At 41.9% G+C, this 19,627-nt stretch overlaps 1 protein-coding gene across 1 annotated transcript in view; it reads left to right on the top strand.

Moving 5' to 3' along the window:
- Window positions 1–19,627, top strand: part of LOC121180410 (voltage-dependent T-type calcium channel subunit alpha-1I-like) — a 131,026-nt gene that overhangs the window by 82,277 nt on the left and 29,122 nt on the right. Inside the window, exons 19-27 of the mRNA XM_041035802.1 lie at window positions 2,235–2,358; window positions 3,196–3,264; window positions 9,550–9,728; window positions 10,983–11,109; window positions 12,324–12,449; window positions 12,905–12,994; window positions 15,138–15,330; window positions 16,128–16,279; window positions 18,207–18,316. Of these exons, the coding sequence (XP_040891736.1) occupies window positions 2,235–2,358; window positions 3,196–3,264; window positions 9,550–9,728; window positions 10,983–11,109; window positions 12,324–12,449; window positions 12,905–12,994; window positions 15,138–15,330; window positions 16,128–16,279; window positions 18,207–18,316 (1,170 nt within the window). The remainder of the gene's footprint in view (window positions 1–2,234; window positions 2,359–3,195; window positions 3,265–9,549; window positions 9,729–10,982; window positions 11,110–12,323; window positions 12,450–12,904; window positions 12,995–15,137; window positions 15,331–16,127; window positions 16,280–18,206; window positions 18,317–19,627) is intronic.

The raw sequence follows: 19,627 nt of genomic DNA, 5'->3' as shown, positions 1-19,627 counted from the left end.
AGAGAGGACAAGACAAGCAAAACCAATGGCGCTAGCAAACGTTAGCAGCTCTGTCCTGGTAATGTGGAAGAACATGGAACTGCATAGTCGAACCATTTGTCTGCTCACACAGGGAAAACTGCTGTCTTCTGGTTTCACAAATGGCTTGTTAAAGTGATGTCGCTGTGTGTTTCCTCCAAAGCATTTTTTTCTCCCTTCTAGACAGTGTTATTGACTCTGCGCTCCAAGTTGTGTGTATGTGTGTGTTTGTGTGTTCATCTGTGTTTGTCAGTGCTATTATGTTTTCCACCAGCCTTCAATCCATTGCTGGTAGAAAGCAACATGAAAGAAAAATCACTCAGTCATCCAGTCGCTCACTCACCCGATTCCCCGCGTGCTGATAGCCACTTAAGGGAAGCCAGGCCCCAGGGCTGTGTTTTGGCATCCTGGCAGGTGCCATCTGTCAAGCAAGGGCTGTGTGTGTTGGCGGTGTGTGTACTAGCATTAGGCCATAGCTGCAGTTGCGTGTTCGTGGATGACTTTGCAAATGCGCTTGTGGGAGTATGTGAGCATATGTGCATCTTTGTCGTGTTTATGCCTCAGTGTGCTGTATATGCCTTAGTGTGCATGGAAGCATATGTGTGTATGTTTGCTCTAACAAGTGTACCTAAGCGGAATTAAAGCTAGGACAGCAGACAAACAAACCGAAGGAGAAACAAGCTGACATCAGAAGTTGTGTCTCAGGCGGGATAAGTGCCTATAGCAGCACAGCCGCTGGACACGATCGATATCAGGGGACAGGATTGCCAGATTTTAATCGATAGATAAAGGGACAGAGTTGCTAGGTCTGATGGAAAAGCAGTCAGATTAGCACATTGATTTCCTCACCCAGACCGCAGGTGCAGCAGTACGAATACTCTGTTCCCTTTATAGCTGACAGATGAGATGAGATGTGTGAAGTCGGGCTCAGACCACAGGAGTTTTGGGCAGATTTAGCCCCGATTCGCCCCTCCCAACAAGCGGAGGAGAAATCTGGTTTATCTGGTAATGTGAGGGTTTGACAGATCCAGTCTTAAACCTCCCGAACTGCTCGCAGGGCTGGCCCGATAATATCAAACATGTTTGATATTTAAGATGATTACAATTAGGCTAACCTCAGTACTTTCACAGTAGAGATTGAGATAATTAACTATAGCTTCCCCATGAAATCACATGAGATCATGTGAGGTGGTGCAGTGCTCCCAAACTGCTCCTTCTGGCACAGAAATCTAAATAATATCCTGTAGTGTGTGCATGTTTGAGATTAGAGAGAACATCTGCAAACCTTCCCCTTATGTGGGTGATGCAACCCGACTTCAAAATCGGTTAAGACTTTAAAAAGCCTGCATTCTGAGCCCAGCTCCAGGGCTTCACTCAGGAACTGCTTACTGCCTTTACTGGCTGCGGAGGTGACAACTTGACAACAAGGCAACAGGTGTCCCAGGAGGTTAGAGTCTTTTCAGAGATGGTCCCTACACCAGTGGTTCCCAGTCTTTCGTGTCTTGCAACCACTGGACACTGAAGAAGTGTCTGTGACCCCTCAGCACTGGCTGCAGATGTTTATATATTGTGAGCAGTTCCACCTCAGAGTAATTTCACCCAAAAAACTTTTAAGACTTTTTCTGTTTGATAGAGGCCGAAGGTCCAAAAAAATGATTTTTTAATTTTTTGCCCCATCACTCATCTTTTGACCCTTCAGATTTATCTTGGCGGACCTACGCTAAACTTTATGCTCTTAGGCTGGTGTCTGTTTATTCACATGCATAAACAGAGAGGCAAACCAAAACTTTGGAATGAAAAGAATTTTGCATTGAAAATTTTAATTCTCAGAATCTAATTACAAGTTAAATACATCTTATGAACAGAGGCTGCACTGGCTAACAAGATGTAGAGTTTAGCAATTTTCTCATTCTGTTGGATTAAAGACGTTGGTGGTCACCTGAGACAGAACCGTCTGTGCTCCCCACATGCGCTCATGACTCATTTAATCATGCAAAGCTTTCAACACATTGAATTACTGCAGAATATCAGATGCTAGCAGTAAACCTTATTTCCTTCCGCCCAGAAGACCATGTTTTGTGGTACCTGAAAATAACAGTTTTAAGTTTTCTTGTTAGGATATTAACAAACTGACTAACACGTTTTAAATTTTCCTCCCTCCCTGCTAACTCCAACACATCTCACTCTACTCTTTACATCCATTTGTTTCTTGTCAGGTTCAGACTGCTCTGCCAATCCATTATCGCCCATAAGCTCTTTGACTACATAGTCTTGGCTTTCATCTTTCTCAACTGCATCACAGTGGCTCTGGAGAGGCCGAAGATCATGCAAGGCAGCCTGGTAAGAACTACGTTTCTCCATGTCACATGTTGTTCTGTAGGCGCTGAGCAACTACAGGGTGTACTGTTGTTGGAAATCAGCTGAGCGGGTTGAACCCACAGTGCTGTTTGGCTAAAATTTATATTAAAGAACATCAATTAATAATTATCTAATTGTACAACTTTGGCTCTTGAAAATCGTGGCTCTGAATTTGGTATTATTTTCCACTGTGTTATTTCAGTGTCAATATCTGATAATCTCAGGATGATGTTCCTGGTTATAGTAATGACCAGTTATTTTAATCTATTCTATTTCTTGTAAACAAGTCTCTTAACTTGTTAAGGGAAAAAAAAAATCTACAAATGATTTTTAAAAAAAATAACTAATAAGAAGAATCTACTTCAAAATCCCTCTTTGCTTTCCCGTCTCCAAGTTCTCTCTGAATTTTGGCATCAGGCCACTTTCCTGCAATCAGTCAACACCAAAACATTGAGCGGTGGGCACTTTTCAAGCAAGTGGTCTGAATCATTCAAATTAAAATGCAGCAACTCTTTCAAATTTCTGATTTAATTTGGCAACTCGATCTGATTTTCATTTCACTGCAGAAACACTGACGAATGAATTCAGTGAAGTTTTTCTGAGTGTACAGCGAAGGACCAGAACTGATTGTGCTTTTCAGACTTTGGTTTGAAGCTCCTGTGTGAAGCCAAATGCAGTCAGTCTTTTTTTCTCGGGCTGTGTTCATGCCACTTCTGTTTGTCTGTTTAAATTCTTCCTCTCTCCCTCTTCCCTTCTTACCTGAAGCTTTTTTCTTCCTTTCTCTTTTCTCAGTTTTTGTCCTCTCTTCCTTTCTTACAGGAAAGACTGTTTCTCACCATTTCCAACTACATCTTTACTGCCATTTTTGTCGCGGAGATGACTGTCAAGGTAAAATGCTCTTCTCCTTCCTTTCTTCTCCTTTCTTCTGCTGCTCTCCTCCACTTTCTTTACTTTCTTTAGTCTCCTTTCTTCACCTTTCATCACATCCTCATCTCTCTCCTCTCTTAATCATTTCCTCTCCATTGTTCTTTTCCCCTTTCTGGTCCCGTCTTGACCTTGTATCTCATCTCCTTCTCCTCTCCGATATCTGATTTCTCCCTCTCGGCTCCATTCGTCTATTGAATTGTCTCCTCTCCTTTCTGTAACTCCCATCTTTCTCTCTCACTGTATTTTTTTCTGTTTTCTTCCTGTCTTTTCTTACATCCTCTTATCTCTTGACCTCATGTTCTTGTTCCTGTCCACTTATTTCCTATCTGGTTTAATCTTCTCTCTCCATTTTATCTCTCCATCCCTTCTTTCTTCTTTCATCTCCAGCTGTTATTGTCTCTTTCCCTCCTTTCTTACCCTCACCCCTCTCTTCTTCTTTCCTTGACAACTCTGCAACTTGCAGTTTCATCAGTTGCACATGTCCCATTAGCGATGGGCAGCTAGATAATGAAGTTAATTAGAAGGCTATCGCTCTTCGGCTGGCCTTTAGCTACTCCCGGACTTCCCATCGATAAACACACAGACACACAAACACACACACACACACACATACACACATACATACACACATACATACACATTCACATACTCTTTAATCCACTAATATGCTGTCCAGAAGACAGGGCATCATCCATTATTAAGGGCCCCTGTGTCTCCGGGCGTTTTCCGCATTGGTAGAAAGCCTGTAGTGATTTATTTATGACCAAGGATAATGAAGACATGTGTAGCCCAATGATATGTAAATCATCTCAGCACGGTGGTGGTGCAGAGTTCACATGTGCACATATATGCATCTGGCCCCAGGTTGAACTTTCCTTGCTTTGTTACTTATTCTCCTCTGTATCTTCATCCCCTTCTGTTTGCATCTTTATTTACCCCCATTGCTCCAATCAGTCTTTCAATCACTCACATTTTCATTTGCTTTATCTTCTCTGTGCTGCTCATTTGATTCATTTCATATTGAGCCCTGTATCTGTCTCTTATCCTTCTTTCTGCTCTTTTGTCCCTATGTTTTGTAATGTAATCAGTCGAGCTCTGTCGTTATCTTCCCGTGCTCTGCTTCATCTGCACGCTCAGATGTGTTCTCCTGCCACTCATTTTCTCATCACAAACACTGTGTGTCAGTTGCTGTACTGTAGGTCTAACTTCCATCCACAGCTGAATCAAAGGTCTGATTGTAGCTGTAACAGTTTTATTCTTGTGACTGTGAATTTTGTGGGGAAAACATCTCTTTACTTTTGCTATACTGCTTTTTCAACCTGACCAAGAATTTGAACCTCAGACAAGTTTTACAAGTTACACCCCTAACTTTAAACTTTTCACTGGTCTTCAACCAGTGTTTGGAGACACCTCTCAGTTCATAATGAAGCCATCACTTTCAGAGCTCTGCATGGTCGGGTAGCTACCTACAAATAATGACCACATTAAATCACCTGCAGGTCTCTGAGGTTTTCTGATGGATGCTATCAAAGTAAACTTTACATGCTTGCTCGATTACTTTCTAACTACTTACATACTGACTTACTTACATACTACTTACTTTTCTGCACTTTATCCTTTTTTACTGTTTTTCTTGTGAGCCTCCTAACAAGTAAATTTCCCCACTGTGGGATCAATAAAGTCTCATCTTATCTTACTAACACTGCTAATATTCTTCATCAGATGGTGGAATAGCTTCGGAAGCTCATCCCCCACCGGTAACTGGCCCCAAAGTGGGGCCTGTGTGGGCAGCCCACTGCGGTTACTGCCGTGCATCACGGGGCACCACACTAGTCTTGGCCTTTTGATGTATGAGATTGATTCAGCTGGTGCATGAATAGCAGATTATTCTTATGAAATCTTTTGGTCTTTAGCTGCCTCGCATATTCACGAAGTGAGGAAAAAATAATAATAATTGCGCTCCATATAAATGTTAATGTTAATTGGTATTGATAAATAATTTCATAATAACAATTCCTCTCCTTACTTGTCAGAATGATCTTCTGCCATGCTGTTTGTTTTCTCATATTTCCAGATCAGTCCAACAATATTTTTCTTCTCAGTTACTACCCTCTTTCCATCCTCTGTCCCCTCCCTCCCCTCTGTCCCCTCCCTCCCCTCTCTCTCTCTCCCTCCCCTCTCCCCCTTGTTGCTCTTAATCTATTGCTCCAGGCTGGTCAGTCTGATCTCTCTCCGAGGAGCACTAATTAAACAACCACACTAATTAAACAGAGTTTCCTCTCCAAGACACACTCCATCACAGAGATGGCCTGTTCTCATCTCCTGTCCACACGCACACACAAACACACATGAGCAGTGGTGATCGGTGTAAACAGTGCTACCTGCACACAGTGAGTCTGACCTTGAACATCGGACCATAATTAGAAACAGGGAGGGGAGTGTAGAGGCTCTGGCTATCTTTCCACCCTCTCCCTGTGTTTTGCTCGCACACATATCCAAGCACACGCTCACACACACACATAAACTCGTACACGCTTGTCCAGTGTTGACTCTGTTCTGTCACACTGTGTCCTTTGCCTGTTAAAAGTGATCAGACCGTTCTAAGATCTAAGCAGAGCTGACAGACTGAGTTTCATACGAGCATTTTAGTATCCATTCAGTTTCACTCCTTTCTATGCTTGCAGTGTTAACACACCGATTTAAATTTACAATACAAAATTGTTTTTGCCTCATAGTAAAGACTCTGTCAACCCTGTGCTTTCCTTTCTTCCCCCAGCACCAGTCATTCGGTACTGGGGCTGTCATGAAACAGGATCTAGCTTGAGGCTGAGGCAAAACTTGCAAGTACTGTAACAGCTTGAAAAATGTGGAGCTGGGTCGTCAGCAGAAAATTTGTTTCCATCAAAGTGTTGCTCTTTCATAACACTTACTGAGGAGCTTAGTGATAGAAGCTGAAAGAAATGAGTCAAAATGGAGTCTGAGATCTTGTTTTTTAGCTCAAAGTGGAAATAGGGAGCAACTTTTTTTTTGAGACATGTCCCGTGTCTTGTTCCGAGTGTGGGCGCGATGAATGCCATTTACTACAGAGCGTTCTGGAAGCTTCACAGGCAGCGTTAGCTGGTCAGAACTCATCCACTAAAACTTGAAATTCTTTTGGTAGCAGCAGCCTAATGTTGGAACAAGGCGTCTGCCACAGTTTAAAAGGTGGACTGAGGAAGTCCAACCAGGGAAAATGAATAACTCATGTTTTTCACTTCTTTAACTTAGTACCTTTGAGCAAGACAGTAAATTTCCAAATTACTCCACTGAAGCTACTTGGTGTTTTGTTGAATTATTATAAAGATATTAATTTACATTTGAACGTTGTGTGTGTTTGCACTCAGTCTACAAAGTGATAAGAGTGTTATCACTTAAAGTAAAGTTTAAAAAGTGTTGTGGACTCTTAGAAATTATTTAGAAATTCATTATAGTAATTTTCAGTTGCTATGTGCAGCGTTGTGAGCTCACAGAATCCCATCTCAAACATCAGATTACAAAAACAACTCTGAAGCGACAAGTACAATCATTGCCATATTTTCTGCCAAGTGATATCGCAAATGGAGTTTGAATGTAATTTACATTTGAATTTAATGCGACATACTCGCCCTGTCAGCCACAGGACGGCTGGTAGTGCGAGAGGAGAAGAGCTAGGCTTTGATAATAGTGCTGGCATCGACCTGCTATAGATTTCCCATGCATCATGTTTTATCATGGTGATATTTGATCTGCTTAATGGAGGTCCCACAGCATTCCAATAGTCCCGAAGGGGCTTCGGTATAGCCGGCAGCTATTAATAACCAAGCAGGCGTATTATAACTTGCAATCTAGCCTGTCAAAACATGACAAAAGACCTGTTGTATAGAGTATGACAGTGACTCTCCGCTGAACAGATCTCACCAGCAAGGACAGATGAAACATTTTCTTACAGTGTAAGTTTTGGGCCATGTTAGCTGTCAAAACAATGTGGAAAGATTGTCTGTTCCTAAACAGAGCTGTGTGGAACTCAGACTGACTACAGTTGGTTTTCTGATACATAGCTCCCTCCGCCCGTCTTCATCCTTCTTTCCCTTTATCTGGCTGTGCTCGTGTTTTTCCCACTTTGTCTTTACCTCATGCTTTTTCTTTATTTCCCTTTACGCTTTGTCTTTTTCACCCCCTGATGCTCAGGTTCTACATTATTTCCACACGGTTAGGATGCCCTGACGACAGTTGGCATGGCTGTGCCTGTTATCATGCTTCCACCGCTGCTGCTGCTGCCGTCACTCACTTTGAGTTACTGCGGTGACAGTCATGGTGTTTGTTCAGAGGCGGAATGTGTCTTCAGGGGTCTCCAGCACACTACAATGCAGCAGAGGTTTTATACAAGCGTTTCCAGAAGGCGGAGCCAAAGTTAGAATACCTGGGGAAGAATGGCTTCCAGTGAAAGCCTTACTGTTTCAAAAAGGGTTAGATGGTCAGTAGGTTTAAGCCACTGACATCAGCGTTCAGTCCAGTAAAGGAATAGCCCACTAAAAATCCTCTGAGTAGCAGAGAATCACTGTGTGACTGTTGGAAAGTACCTCTTTAACATTTGTTAATTGCTTCTTCATGCAGGACAACAGCCGTAGTCAGCTTGGATTCGCCACAGTTAGAATGGATTGCAGTGGAAACTAGAAACTTCTCATTAAAATTTAAACATGTCTCACGGATCTTTCAAGGTTGTGAGCACAAGTGTCTTAAAAGGTTGAAAGCATTGGCAGACTATCTGTGTTACCTACTTTGAGAAGGGCGCAGGTAATTTTAACTGCTGTAAATCCAAGCTGACTACTGCTACTGTCCTTAGGAAGCAAGCTACAACATTTTTAGCCCCGGCAAATATTTGATAGATCGATTTAGAAAGATAGAATTTCAGTGGCATCTATCATCTCGAGTGCCACACTCCCAAACACATGCACTCACGCCACTGTCACCTGCCCCAGCTTTTTCAGAGCGTCGCATCTTTCCTCAAATCTCTAGTGAGATTTTCTGCAAAACAACGCAGATGATCCTGCCTTATCTTTGTACGCTCTGTTTCGACATGACAGCCTCACCAAGTTGTTATCGCCATGAAAATGCCTGGCAGGTGTCAAATGATGTCGCACGCAAGCATCTGCCATGTAACTTTTCCTCCAACCTCACCAAGTCTTTCTCATCTCAGAACTTTCTGTTTTTCCTCTGTGAGCCTCTTCTGCCTTTCTCCTCCGCCCCTGACTCCCGACTTTCATTCTTCGCCCTGATAGCTGTCTCATTGCTCATCTCCCCCACCTCACCCATGCTCTCCTTCCCTCGTAGAATATTCTCGTCTTTCCTTTCTGGTTCACTTCCCATCAGGGCTCGCCTACTGAGTGAGACCTCCCATCCAGCTGTAGCTATGAGGTGACACATCGTAAACCAGAGGGAGTCACAACAACACCCACCTCCTCAGTATTTTGGTCTGTGTGGCCAAACAGTTTGTGAGTTCTGAGTGGAGAAGTGTCTGATTTAAGAGGATTTTGGCCAGACTGCTGAAGTGGCTCGGTGCAGTGTCAGCAGTCCAAAAGACTCTATGACTTAACTAAAATTTAAACACTAAAGCTTTTCCTTGAATTCCGCTTCACAGGTTTAAATCATAAACATTTTTCCTCAGTTACACAACTGTCAGTAAAAATTCAGTGTCGACATAAAAGTTGGCTCACTCCACAAACACATCCAAAGGACTTTTATATTGCTGAGGATTCATCCTTCCAAAAACCATAAATCATAATTTGTGGATGCGTTAGCAGAGAGTCTAATGTCGGAGATTTCCACTGAATTGTAGTAGACTTGCTTTCCTTTTAATCGCCTTTCATTTCCCCTCCTCTCTTCATTTCCTTTATCCCTCTCCTTGTCTGTTCCTTCCCTCTTCCTTTTGAACATTCACTTTCTAATATTGGGATTTAGGACGTGTTGCTTGTCTTTCTCCTCCTCCCTACCTACTTTCATCTCCGTGGAAATTTAACTCTTTTGGATTTTTGGACACCTCTCTCCTTCAATCACAGTCCTCTCCTCTCTGCCAGAAAGCAGCTCACATGAGACGAAATCCCTGTTTGAGAAGCCAACTAAGAAATCTGAATATCAAAGTCTGTGTGTGTGTGTGTGTGTGTGTGTGTATCAGGCCACTGTTGCATTACCTGTGTGGAATTCAGCTTCTGTCTCCCTTCATCTCTCCAGGTGGTGTCCATGGGTCTGTACCTGGGGGAGACAGCCTATCTCAGGAGCAGCTGGAACATTCTAGACGGTTTCCTGGTCTTCGTCTCTTTGATCGACATTGTGGTGTCCATGGCAGGTGGGGCTAAGATCCTGGGGGTTCTACGTGTTCTTAGGTTGCTCAGGACACTGCGTCCCCTCAGGTGAGCAGGACAAAGTGTTAAGATTTTCTTTTCACAAGGTGCATGAATTTACTTTTTACAGCTTGGCTGGAGATCAGCACACACAGGCAAGCAAGATGCAAATATGTCCTCTGTGAGCAAAAGCACAGATTTTGGTCATAATGAATCTTTCTACCATCTGGAATGTATTTATGTTGTTCTGTACTTATCCCCAGTGTTTTTAAAATGTGGTTGAAGATTATTTTCCTCAGCCATTTCGGCTTGTGACTGCTCCAAACTCGTGTCGTCTTGTGACACCTTGTCAGAGTTTACATAAGGTAGTTCAGCCGATCCAGGTCGTTTTCCTTTTCCAGTTGTTTTATGAAGGTAAAATTGTGCATAAATGCACAAGTAAATAGGTAAGATTTGAAAAATGTCATCAAGGATTTATAGGATGTTACTAAAGGCCTTATTAAGGCTTAATTAAACAGTGACCAATCTTTATAGAACAGTATTTCATCCGGTAGATTGTTTGACCAGCCAAAGAGATTATTTGCAGCCTTTCACTAATGGCTTATAACTCATCTATAAAGCATCAGCAGTGAGTTATTAACTATTAATGAAGCCATAACAAATTACAGTTTATAAACCCTTTGGGTTCCTTATTAGGAAGTGGTGCTTATCATATTTTGCAGATTTGGAATATTTATGTGCTTTCCTGGTTCATTAATCATCCCGTGACATTTTGGGTTTATCTTGTGAGCCCAGTGGGGCTTCCTGACCCACGGGAAACCACTGCAGGATACGCTTTTAATGGTTCAGAGCCCAACGTTACCTGACAGAGCAGTTAAGAAAATAGCATAGATGGAAGCACCTGGTGAACCTGGGTGCAGAGAGATGAAATTACCTTCAACTGAGGTCATTTTAGGTCTGAGTGAATTCAGTCTGTGCTGTATGTCATTACCAGAAATGCACCATGGGACCCTGCTCAGTCTTTACTTCTTCTGTACAGACGGACTTTTCTGAACAGTTCCTCTTCTTTTCCAACACCAATTAAAGCTAAATTATTAGAGTGGAGTGCAGTCCTGTGTCTACTGCATCAAGTTGAACCACACAGTTGCCCTTTTCATTGTTGCTCTTGATGACAACGCATATTTCTTTATGTACAGTAATAATAGGTCTAAGAGTTGTTCTTGTTTTTTTTGACGCTAACATGTCCTACCCTCTCTTTCTCCTTCTCTTTGTCTTTCTCTCTCTTACTGTCTCTCTGCCTCTCTCTCTCCGTTTGTCCTCCAGGGTGATCAGCAGGGCTCCAGGGCTAAAGCTGGTAGTTGAGACCCTCATCACGTCCCTCAAGCCCATCGGCAACATTGTCCTCATCTGCTGCGCCTTCTTCATCATCTTTGGCATCCTTGGTGTCCAGGTAACTGTCGAACTAATGCAAATATAATATGACCTGACATAGTGACCCCTATGCTCACCATGGCCCTGTTAAGTTTTCACATGAGATATACAGTGGGTCAGAATAGGCCACAGTTACGCTCTTAACGTCAATCTAGAGCAAAAGTAAAACCAAGAAATGGAAGATTAGACAGGATTAAACAGGAACAGTGGAGAGCATGATATGAGACTGTGTGGTCCTGTTTGTACCCACAGTGAAAACACATTCTCACATTCACAGTCTAATTAGAGCAGAATCCAACTGGAGGAGGTAAACAGACAACACAGCAGCACACAAAAATCCGACAGGTGGGGGCAATGTTTTACCCTAAGCAAAGAACAGGCTGATTTATAAAAACAAGTTTTTCTTTCCACATATTCCTGCACGTGGTCATATAATGATCCACAGTCTTGTCAGTCCTTTACATGTAAAAAAGTACTTTTGTGTTTTTGGAGGTATCTTAAGTAATGGGACTCCAGAACACAGACAGACTTTGCCCTAATTCTCAAAGGTTTCCATTAATATTCAATTAAAAAAGATTTTCAGGACCAAGAAGATGAACAATGAGGTATATCCTCAGTTAATTAATGTGAGACTTGTATCTCAACAAAAGCAAAGCATAAAAAAAAACAATTAATTTAAATCTCCCCTCCGTAAGTGTCCTTTACTTTTTATTCAGGAGAGGCCCAATAAACCAAAGCACACGTCCTAAATGCATCAGTATTAACAATGTCTTCAAAACAAGCTATAGTAGTATTTTATGTTTTTTATCCTATTTACAGGCAAGTTAAGAAGTATTGTTAACGTACAGCTGACTTGGTTTTCCCATTTTTATTTAATTAGTGCAGTACCATATATTTTGTTTGCATCTAGATGTCAGTCTCACCTTGTTCTCCGTCTGCATCGGCTGTCATGTGTTATTTTACTCACTCCCATCTTTGATGTGGTCACTGTGACTGAGAAATAAAGACACTTTTTCTCGGCAGGAAAACCAAACTGTTGATATCGAGCGCTTTGGAGTCTTCACTTATGCTTCACTCTCACACTAGTCGCAGACACTAATTATTCAATTGCTTCAAAAGCTGCACGAAGTGGCTACACACAGGTGTTGTCATGGCTTCGTCAAAATTTATCTTTGTGTGCCTCTACCTCTCATTTGCCTGTTGCCCGGTGTGTGTGCGTGTTTTCCTTCCAAGCTCTTCAAAGGCAAGTTCTACTACTGCGTGGGACTGGATGTGAAGAACATCACTAACAAATCCGACTGCCTGGCGTCCAACTATCGATGGATTCACCACAAATACAACTTTGACAACCTTGGACAGGTACAAGAAAGAGAAAAAAAAACACATCCATGACATCCTGTCTGGATGGTTTTCAACATACTAATTTCATTTATACACAAACAATGGTGCACATACTTTACTCAGAAACATTATAATAATGATTAGCACACTCTATGGGATGTAGTGTCTCCTATGCTCTGTAGAGAAATAAGAGAAATAACTAACTCATGCCTGTGGTGGATAGTAAAATACAAAATATGTGTTCTTGATGCTACAGATAAGCATACAATATTTAAAAACTTTTTTTTTTTTTTTACAATGGAATGGACTGTTCACAACAAACAAACAAACAAAACACTACATTGTTTACATGACCAAACACTTCAGTAACAACTCTGGTCATATTTTTGTACTAAGCACTTTATCGTGCTGTTAGCAGTCGGTAACATCAGCCAGTCTGGAACTTAATAAACTCGTGTGTGTTTCCACTCCAGGCTCTCATGTCGCTGTTTGTGCTGGCATCCAAAGATGGGTGGGTCAACATCATGTACCACGGCCTGGATGCGGTGGGAATTGATCAGCAGGTAATAACAAACACTCACTGTAGACCTAAACAAAACTGTGTACTCACATTCATATATAACTCACAGCCCCATGCTGACGCACACAGAAATTGTAGTACTCCGTCAATCCATCCTTTTTCTGCTGCTTACCTGGGGTCAGTTTGCAGTGGCAGGAAAGTAAGCGGAGTAGCCCACATGCCTGTATCTCCAGCTACATCGTCCAGCTCCTTCAAGGGAATCCCACGCGTTCTCAGGCCAGATGGGATATGAAATCCCTCCTTCTGGTCCGCCCCATGATGTCCTCCCAGTTACATGTGCCCAGAACTCCTCCACAGGGAGGCATTCTGGAGGCTTCCTGATCAGATCGCCAAACCAGCTCAACTGGAAGCAAAGGAGCATCAGCTCTACTCCGAGCTCTTCTCCAGTTTCTGCATCTTTCCTTGTCCTTAATGGGATTGGATTCTTGTCAAAGGGACATAACATATAAAGTTATTTTAGTTGTTTGTATATGTGATCTTACACTTCAGGTAACTGCTTAAAGTAACGATTGTAGGTGAAGGTTTTGATCGTGAATCGACCGGCAGATTCAGAGCTTTGCCTCCAGGCTCAGTACCCTTTTCAGCATGACAGCCCACGCCATAGTAATGTTTCCACAAACTTGTAGAAACCCTGCTTTGAATTTTAGAACTGCACTGTTCTTCTCTCTGTGCCGTATCGGTACTGCAACTACCTGCTTGTCAATTTAATATTCGATCAAATGTCAAAAATAAACTCCTTCACTTGGAGCAACAAACTCACTCACAATCTGGAGAGAAGACCTTCAGACTAAAGCAGACGCTGCCCAGAAAAAAGAAAACTGCGGTCACTGCCTTGCTCAAGGCTTGACATGAGAAGTTGCAGATGAGCCTGGTGGCCAGGTTTGGGCCCATGTGTCTCAGCCATGCTCAGCCTCTGTGTTTGCTCCCCTGCTGCAGCAGCATGAATGAATGTCTCTTACCTTGCCAGTCTGTGAGAGGATAAAGACAAAGGCCATGGCCGACTGAAACTTTTTTCACTGTCATCCATCGTGTTCGACACACCACTTTACCCAAGCTTAAGAGTGGTTGCAGAGGTTCCTAAGTGGCAAATTACTCTCTTGTCACTCTAATATTGCTAATAGCACAGTCTAATGTATAATGCACTGGTTCAGAGAAGTTTAAAATTTCAGTAAACTTTCCTTTAACCTCACAAAACATGCACATGTTCGCACACATGAGACAAATTAGTCTTCTTAATTGGCTACAAAGTGAACCGATTCTCTTTAGAATTGGTTCACTATTTGAAAATCTATTAGAGAATCTATTAGGGAGAGGGCATTATTCTGGATGATTCAGTTTCTCCGCTTCAGGGAGAAACCTCACTACAGTCCAATGTGGCACTGAATGACTAATCCTATTTGCACTCCACCCTGCACTTTCAACACTCTTCCAAATTGAAAATCTCACTCTCATCTCCGGTTTTATTGCACCTGAACTTGATTTTTGTTTTGTAATAATGACTCCCTCCAATAACTACCTCCTCACCCAATCACCCTGATCTTTTCTTCACATTGTCTCCCTCTCCTTCCTGCTCTTCTGTTCCACTGTCATCCTGTCTGCCTGGTGGCAGCTGCAGGATTTTTTGGACTCTAGTGGATGTGGAATGGCCTGGTTAATTGGAGAACTGTCCACAGTGAGAGGCTTATATGTAAATTTCAAACGTTTCTTAAAAAAGGACAGAATTGATGAGTAGCTATCACTTGTCGCTCGTTACGTTTATTACAATGACACGATAATCCAGGAGCTGATTTCCACACAGCACCTTTCAGACTGTCACTTTCATCGTCTGGATCATGTACATTCTGATAGTTCTACATACTTACACAGCTTATTATCATAAAGCTTCCCCTCAAATGAATAGCCTCCACCTTTATCTGTACCTGGAGAACCTATGCCAGTGCATGCTGGGAAAGAGGTGGAGAGCAAATAATAAATAAATGTGCAGAATTATTTCTTTATTTATTCATAATAAATTACCTGCTCTTTACTTTTTTCCGGTTGTTCCTCTCTCATCTCTTTTTGTCTGTTCTTCTCTCCTGCTTCCCTATTTCTCCCCATCTTCCCTCCCCATCTTGCTTTTCCTCTAGCCTGTGACCAACAACAATCCATGGATGCTGCTCTACTTCATCTCCTTCCTCCTGATCGTCAGTTTCTTCGTCCTCAACATGTTCGTGGGCGTGGTGGTGGAGAACTTCCACAAGTGCCGGCAGCACCAGGAGGTGGAGGAGGCCAGGCGCCGCGAGGAGAAACGCCAGCGCCGCATGGAGAAGAAGAGGAGAAGTAAGAGAGTCGAGGAAGAAGGGAACAAAAGAGAAGGAGACGGAGTGAGACAACTGACAAAGATGCTTGGAAAAAAATGAGGAGTAAAAATGGTAGAGGAAGAGATGAAAAATAATTCACTGTCTCATCAGTACTTGAAGGAATGTGCCTCGCATTTTTTCACAAAGGACTGTTTTTGGTCAGAATGTCAGTTCTTCTCAGCGGAGGAATAAAGGAAAGTAATGAATCAAGAGAGAGAAAGTGGTAATAAGTAATATTAGTAAATCCAAAGTACCAATTTCCTCTGTCTTAAAGTTTTGTTAACCATTTCAGAATAAAATACAGTTTAGCTTTGGAAAGACTGAACTCCTTCCTGGGTTCAATCCAACTGGCCTGTGTCCGAGATTTGATATTTTCTATGACACTTTTTCAGTGATATGACTTTGAATGAGTCATTATTTCAACTCATTTAAAACCTTCTTAACACATTTATCAAACTTTTTGTATTAGCTCAGTTTTATCTCCCTCTCTGCCTCTTCATCATTGGCTCTGCCCCTTGTTTTTCACCCCATTAAAAAATCATAATGTTTGCACCTTGCATGGCTTTATCCACACTTTTCTCTTTATGTAATCAAATATCTATATATCTATATGTTTCCTCATTCATCTCCTTCCTTCCCCTTCATATCTGAACTACTTTTCCCCATCTAACCATTTGTCCATCGATATTTTTCCTGCTTTCTCACTGATCCAGATCCCTGCTTGCCTTGGTTTCCTCTTTCTTCATCTCTTTCCTTTTTAACTTTCTCTCTCTCCAGAGGCCCAGAAGCTGCCCTACTATGCGTCTTACGGCCGTGTCCGCCTGGCTATCCACGCTCTGTGCACCAGCCACTATCTGGATTTGGTCATCACCTTCATCATCTGCATCAATGTCATCACCATGTCTCTGGAGCACTACAGCCAGCCACAGGTGACCACACTTCATGTTTGGAGTTGGAGGGAAAGTCGGGGTGTGGGTGTCGGAGTGAGACAGACGCAGCAGACTTGTTTAAGAGATTCTGAGTAGGTGGTGGTGGTGCACCATCTGGATAGAGTTTTTTTAAAAGTGGGCACTCCCGGAGGCAGCCTGCCAACCTGCTGCTCTGAATCAGCAGCAAAAACAGCCAACAACCAAAACATTCATCCACGTGCTGGAATAACAGCGCTCTGGCAGATTGGGGTATTAGTTATGTAAAATGTTTCTCAGAGGCAGAGATGCTCTTGAGATGGATGCTATCAAATGGCGATGGGTTACCGAGGTAATGGGTTACTGAGGGTGAGTAAAGTTACATTTTTCATGCTGTCCCACTGAATAATAGAACACATCTGCTGCCTTCATGGCACTGAATGATCTATTACTTATTTCATGCTTAATTATTATTTCTAATGCATGAGGACGTGGAATAAGACTCTTTAAAACACAGTAAATCAGTCACATGTAGGAGATGTTTTCTCATTTTGAAGATGGTGCTGGATCCACCGTCTCCTGTCACTTTTCTTACCCGGGGCTGTGTGCTCATGTAGGCTGTATTTGACTTGTTTTGTCTGGAGGCTTCTTGTTTTATCTGGAAGCTGCTGTGTTTCAGTGTTGAACTGAATTTTTACTAATCTTAAATAACAATATGCTTGTGCCTAAGGTGTAAGATATTAGCAGCTTATGTGGCTGCACAGAGACAGCCCACACAGCTCATTATTTACAGATGGTTTTACCTTTTCAGGCTGCTTACGCCAGCTTTCACCAATACTGACAGTCCAAGTCAACAACTTCTTGAACTGCCAATGACGTCTAAAGCTGCCGCCCACACATGAAAGTCAAAGAACTACAGGTTTTATGGCTACATAACACTAGACTGAAGCACAGTTAAAACAACCGAGGAATAAAACAAAGTCAAAAATTCTTCTGTAAAGGTTAGTACAATTTATGCAAGTTGAACAGGGCAGTAAACCTGAACTCTGAACAGCTGTGGCCTTTAACTGCACTCACTGAGGATTTTGAGAGCGATAACCAATTAGTTTTGTCTCCAGAGCAGCTCTGCATTAACAGAATTCCCTTTTTAACCTAAATCAAATGATTGCTGTCACAGTTTGCCTTGTTTACCTAAAGTACAGATGACTAAGTTAAAGGAATAGTTTGACATTTTGGGAAATGTTATTTGCTAAGAATTAGACAAGAAGACAGATGTCACTCACTTAGAGTGGCGTAAAGACTGGAAACAACTGGAGGTTAAAAAAGAAACAGAAATCTGTTCAATCTGTTTATAGAAAACCAAAATGTAAAAGACAAGTTGTCCTTGCTACAAGCTAAGCTAACCAGCTGCTGGCGGTAGCTTCATATTTATATCCATCTATAAATGGGCTGCTGTAGACATGGTAATAAGGCTTAATTATGTGCACTGAGCATTGCAAGCTTTTGGTTCGTGTACTGTAGTCCATTTCTATCTGACTCATTAATACTAGTGTCTTAGGAAGAATGTTCTCTGCTCTTCCCCAGAGTCTGACATAATTTAGTTGTCTGTCTCAATTAAGCTCTCTTCTATTAAAAGAGATTTGTTGGCATGATACTTTTCTCACATTGACAAAACAGATTCTCTGAGCAACAACTCTCATCGTTGGTGTTTAGGTTATTTTCTGTCTTCACTCTCAGTTTATTGCCATGTAAAAAGTGAAACGACAAATCCATTTACAACATTGTACTGTGGATTATAAGTGGTTGTGCTATGAACAGTGGTAGAACAAAGCATAAGTAATTCATTTATTAAAGTTAAGATCAGAGATAGACAGAGAAAATAAACAGGTACTACTGCTGTCTCTTTTTTTCTAACCGCTGTCCCCCTGTCCCCTACCTGTTTCTCTCTCAGTCTCTGGAGACTGCACTGAAGTATTGCAACTACTTCTTCACCTCCACCTTTGTGATTGAGGCCTCTCTGAAACTGGTGGCCTTTGGCTTTCGACGCTTCTTCAAGGACAGGTACAAAGACGACGCTCTGAGCTGTAATGAACCTGTATATTTTTGTGTTGATGAGGTTTAAACTTCAATACCCAGAAATCCTGTAATGTGACACATGTAATCTGTGCACAGCACACATGTCTCTGGGTCTGACTCCTGCTCATTAGCGAGGGTAAGATGGAGTATGAGAAACCCAAAGCTCTTGTTTTTGATCTGTGTTACAGCTGTCACCTGTTTTATGGTCATAAGTTCTGAGTATTAACAGAAAAACAAGATCACAGATTCTAGTGGCCGACTCCAGCCAGCGAGTGCTCAGAGCCGAACAGCTGCTCCTCATCATTTGTATTGCTAATTGCATTTTTTGAGAAAAATAATTGCTGCCTGAATTATGTTCTCAAAGTTTTTTTTCCAGTGAAGGTGGAGGTAGGTTTTGTACTGTATGCAAGTTGTGCGATGTGGTCGGGGCGAAAACAGAGTGCAGGTCTCAGACATCCTCAGTCCATACATTTGGATTGGGTGAGCAGATTCTGTCTCGTGTTTGACGTCACCAATGACTTTTTTTTTTTTTTATATTTTATGTTTTTTATGTGCTGTGAATGACTAAGGAAGTAGATACGGAAGAAAAACAAATTAAATACTTTGCCAGTGAAAATGTTGCATCATCAATTGATCTTTTCTCATTATGTTGATTAAAAAAAACAAAACCCCAGCAGCATTACCGTGCCTTCAAAATGTATTTGCTGTTGCAAACTGGTTGTATATAAATGTAATTTCAGCTTGGTTCCTTGATGATGACGTTACAGAATTATACGTTGAATTATTGGTTTTAAAAATAGCTCATACGAGCACTGGAGTTATCATGTATTAAACAAGATAAAAGACTCACACTGAGGCTGTGCAGTTGAAGAAAATTTTAATGTATTTCCATATCTGCACCCAGTGTTTTTTTTTTTTTTTTCTCTGCCATGTGTACAGGCCTGTGGAGCAGCTGTGATGGCGTTGGGGAATATTATTTGAGATACCCCACTATGTAGATTTTTATTGTTGCAGCTTCCGATCCATTTTTAGAATTGGGGGTGTGCTGGAGGAAATTGCTGTTGGTTATTTCTGCCACCCTTCTTTGTAAAATGATTTCTTCCCAGTTATTTTAATGTTCTTTGCCTGTCTCACTGTTTCTGTCTCTCTGTCTGTCTCTATCTCTGTCTTTATCTCTATGTCCCAATGTCTTTTTCATCCTTCCCTCTCTTGTATGTTTTTGGAAAGCTGTGGTTTTTATAAGGCAGCCCCATTTCATGTGTGTGTGTGCCCTGTAAGCCTGATGTGCACCAGTTC

Source organism: Toxotes jaculatrix, chromosome 4 (assembly GCF_017976425.1).
Source record: "Toxotes jaculatrix isolate fToxJac2 chromosome 4, fToxJac2.pri, whole genome shotgun sequence".
NCBI classification, from domain to species: domain Eukaryota; kingdom Metazoa; phylum Chordata; class Actinopteri; family Toxotidae; genus Toxotes; species Toxotes jaculatrix.
This window is presented reverse-complemented; position numbering and strand designations above follow the sequence as displayed.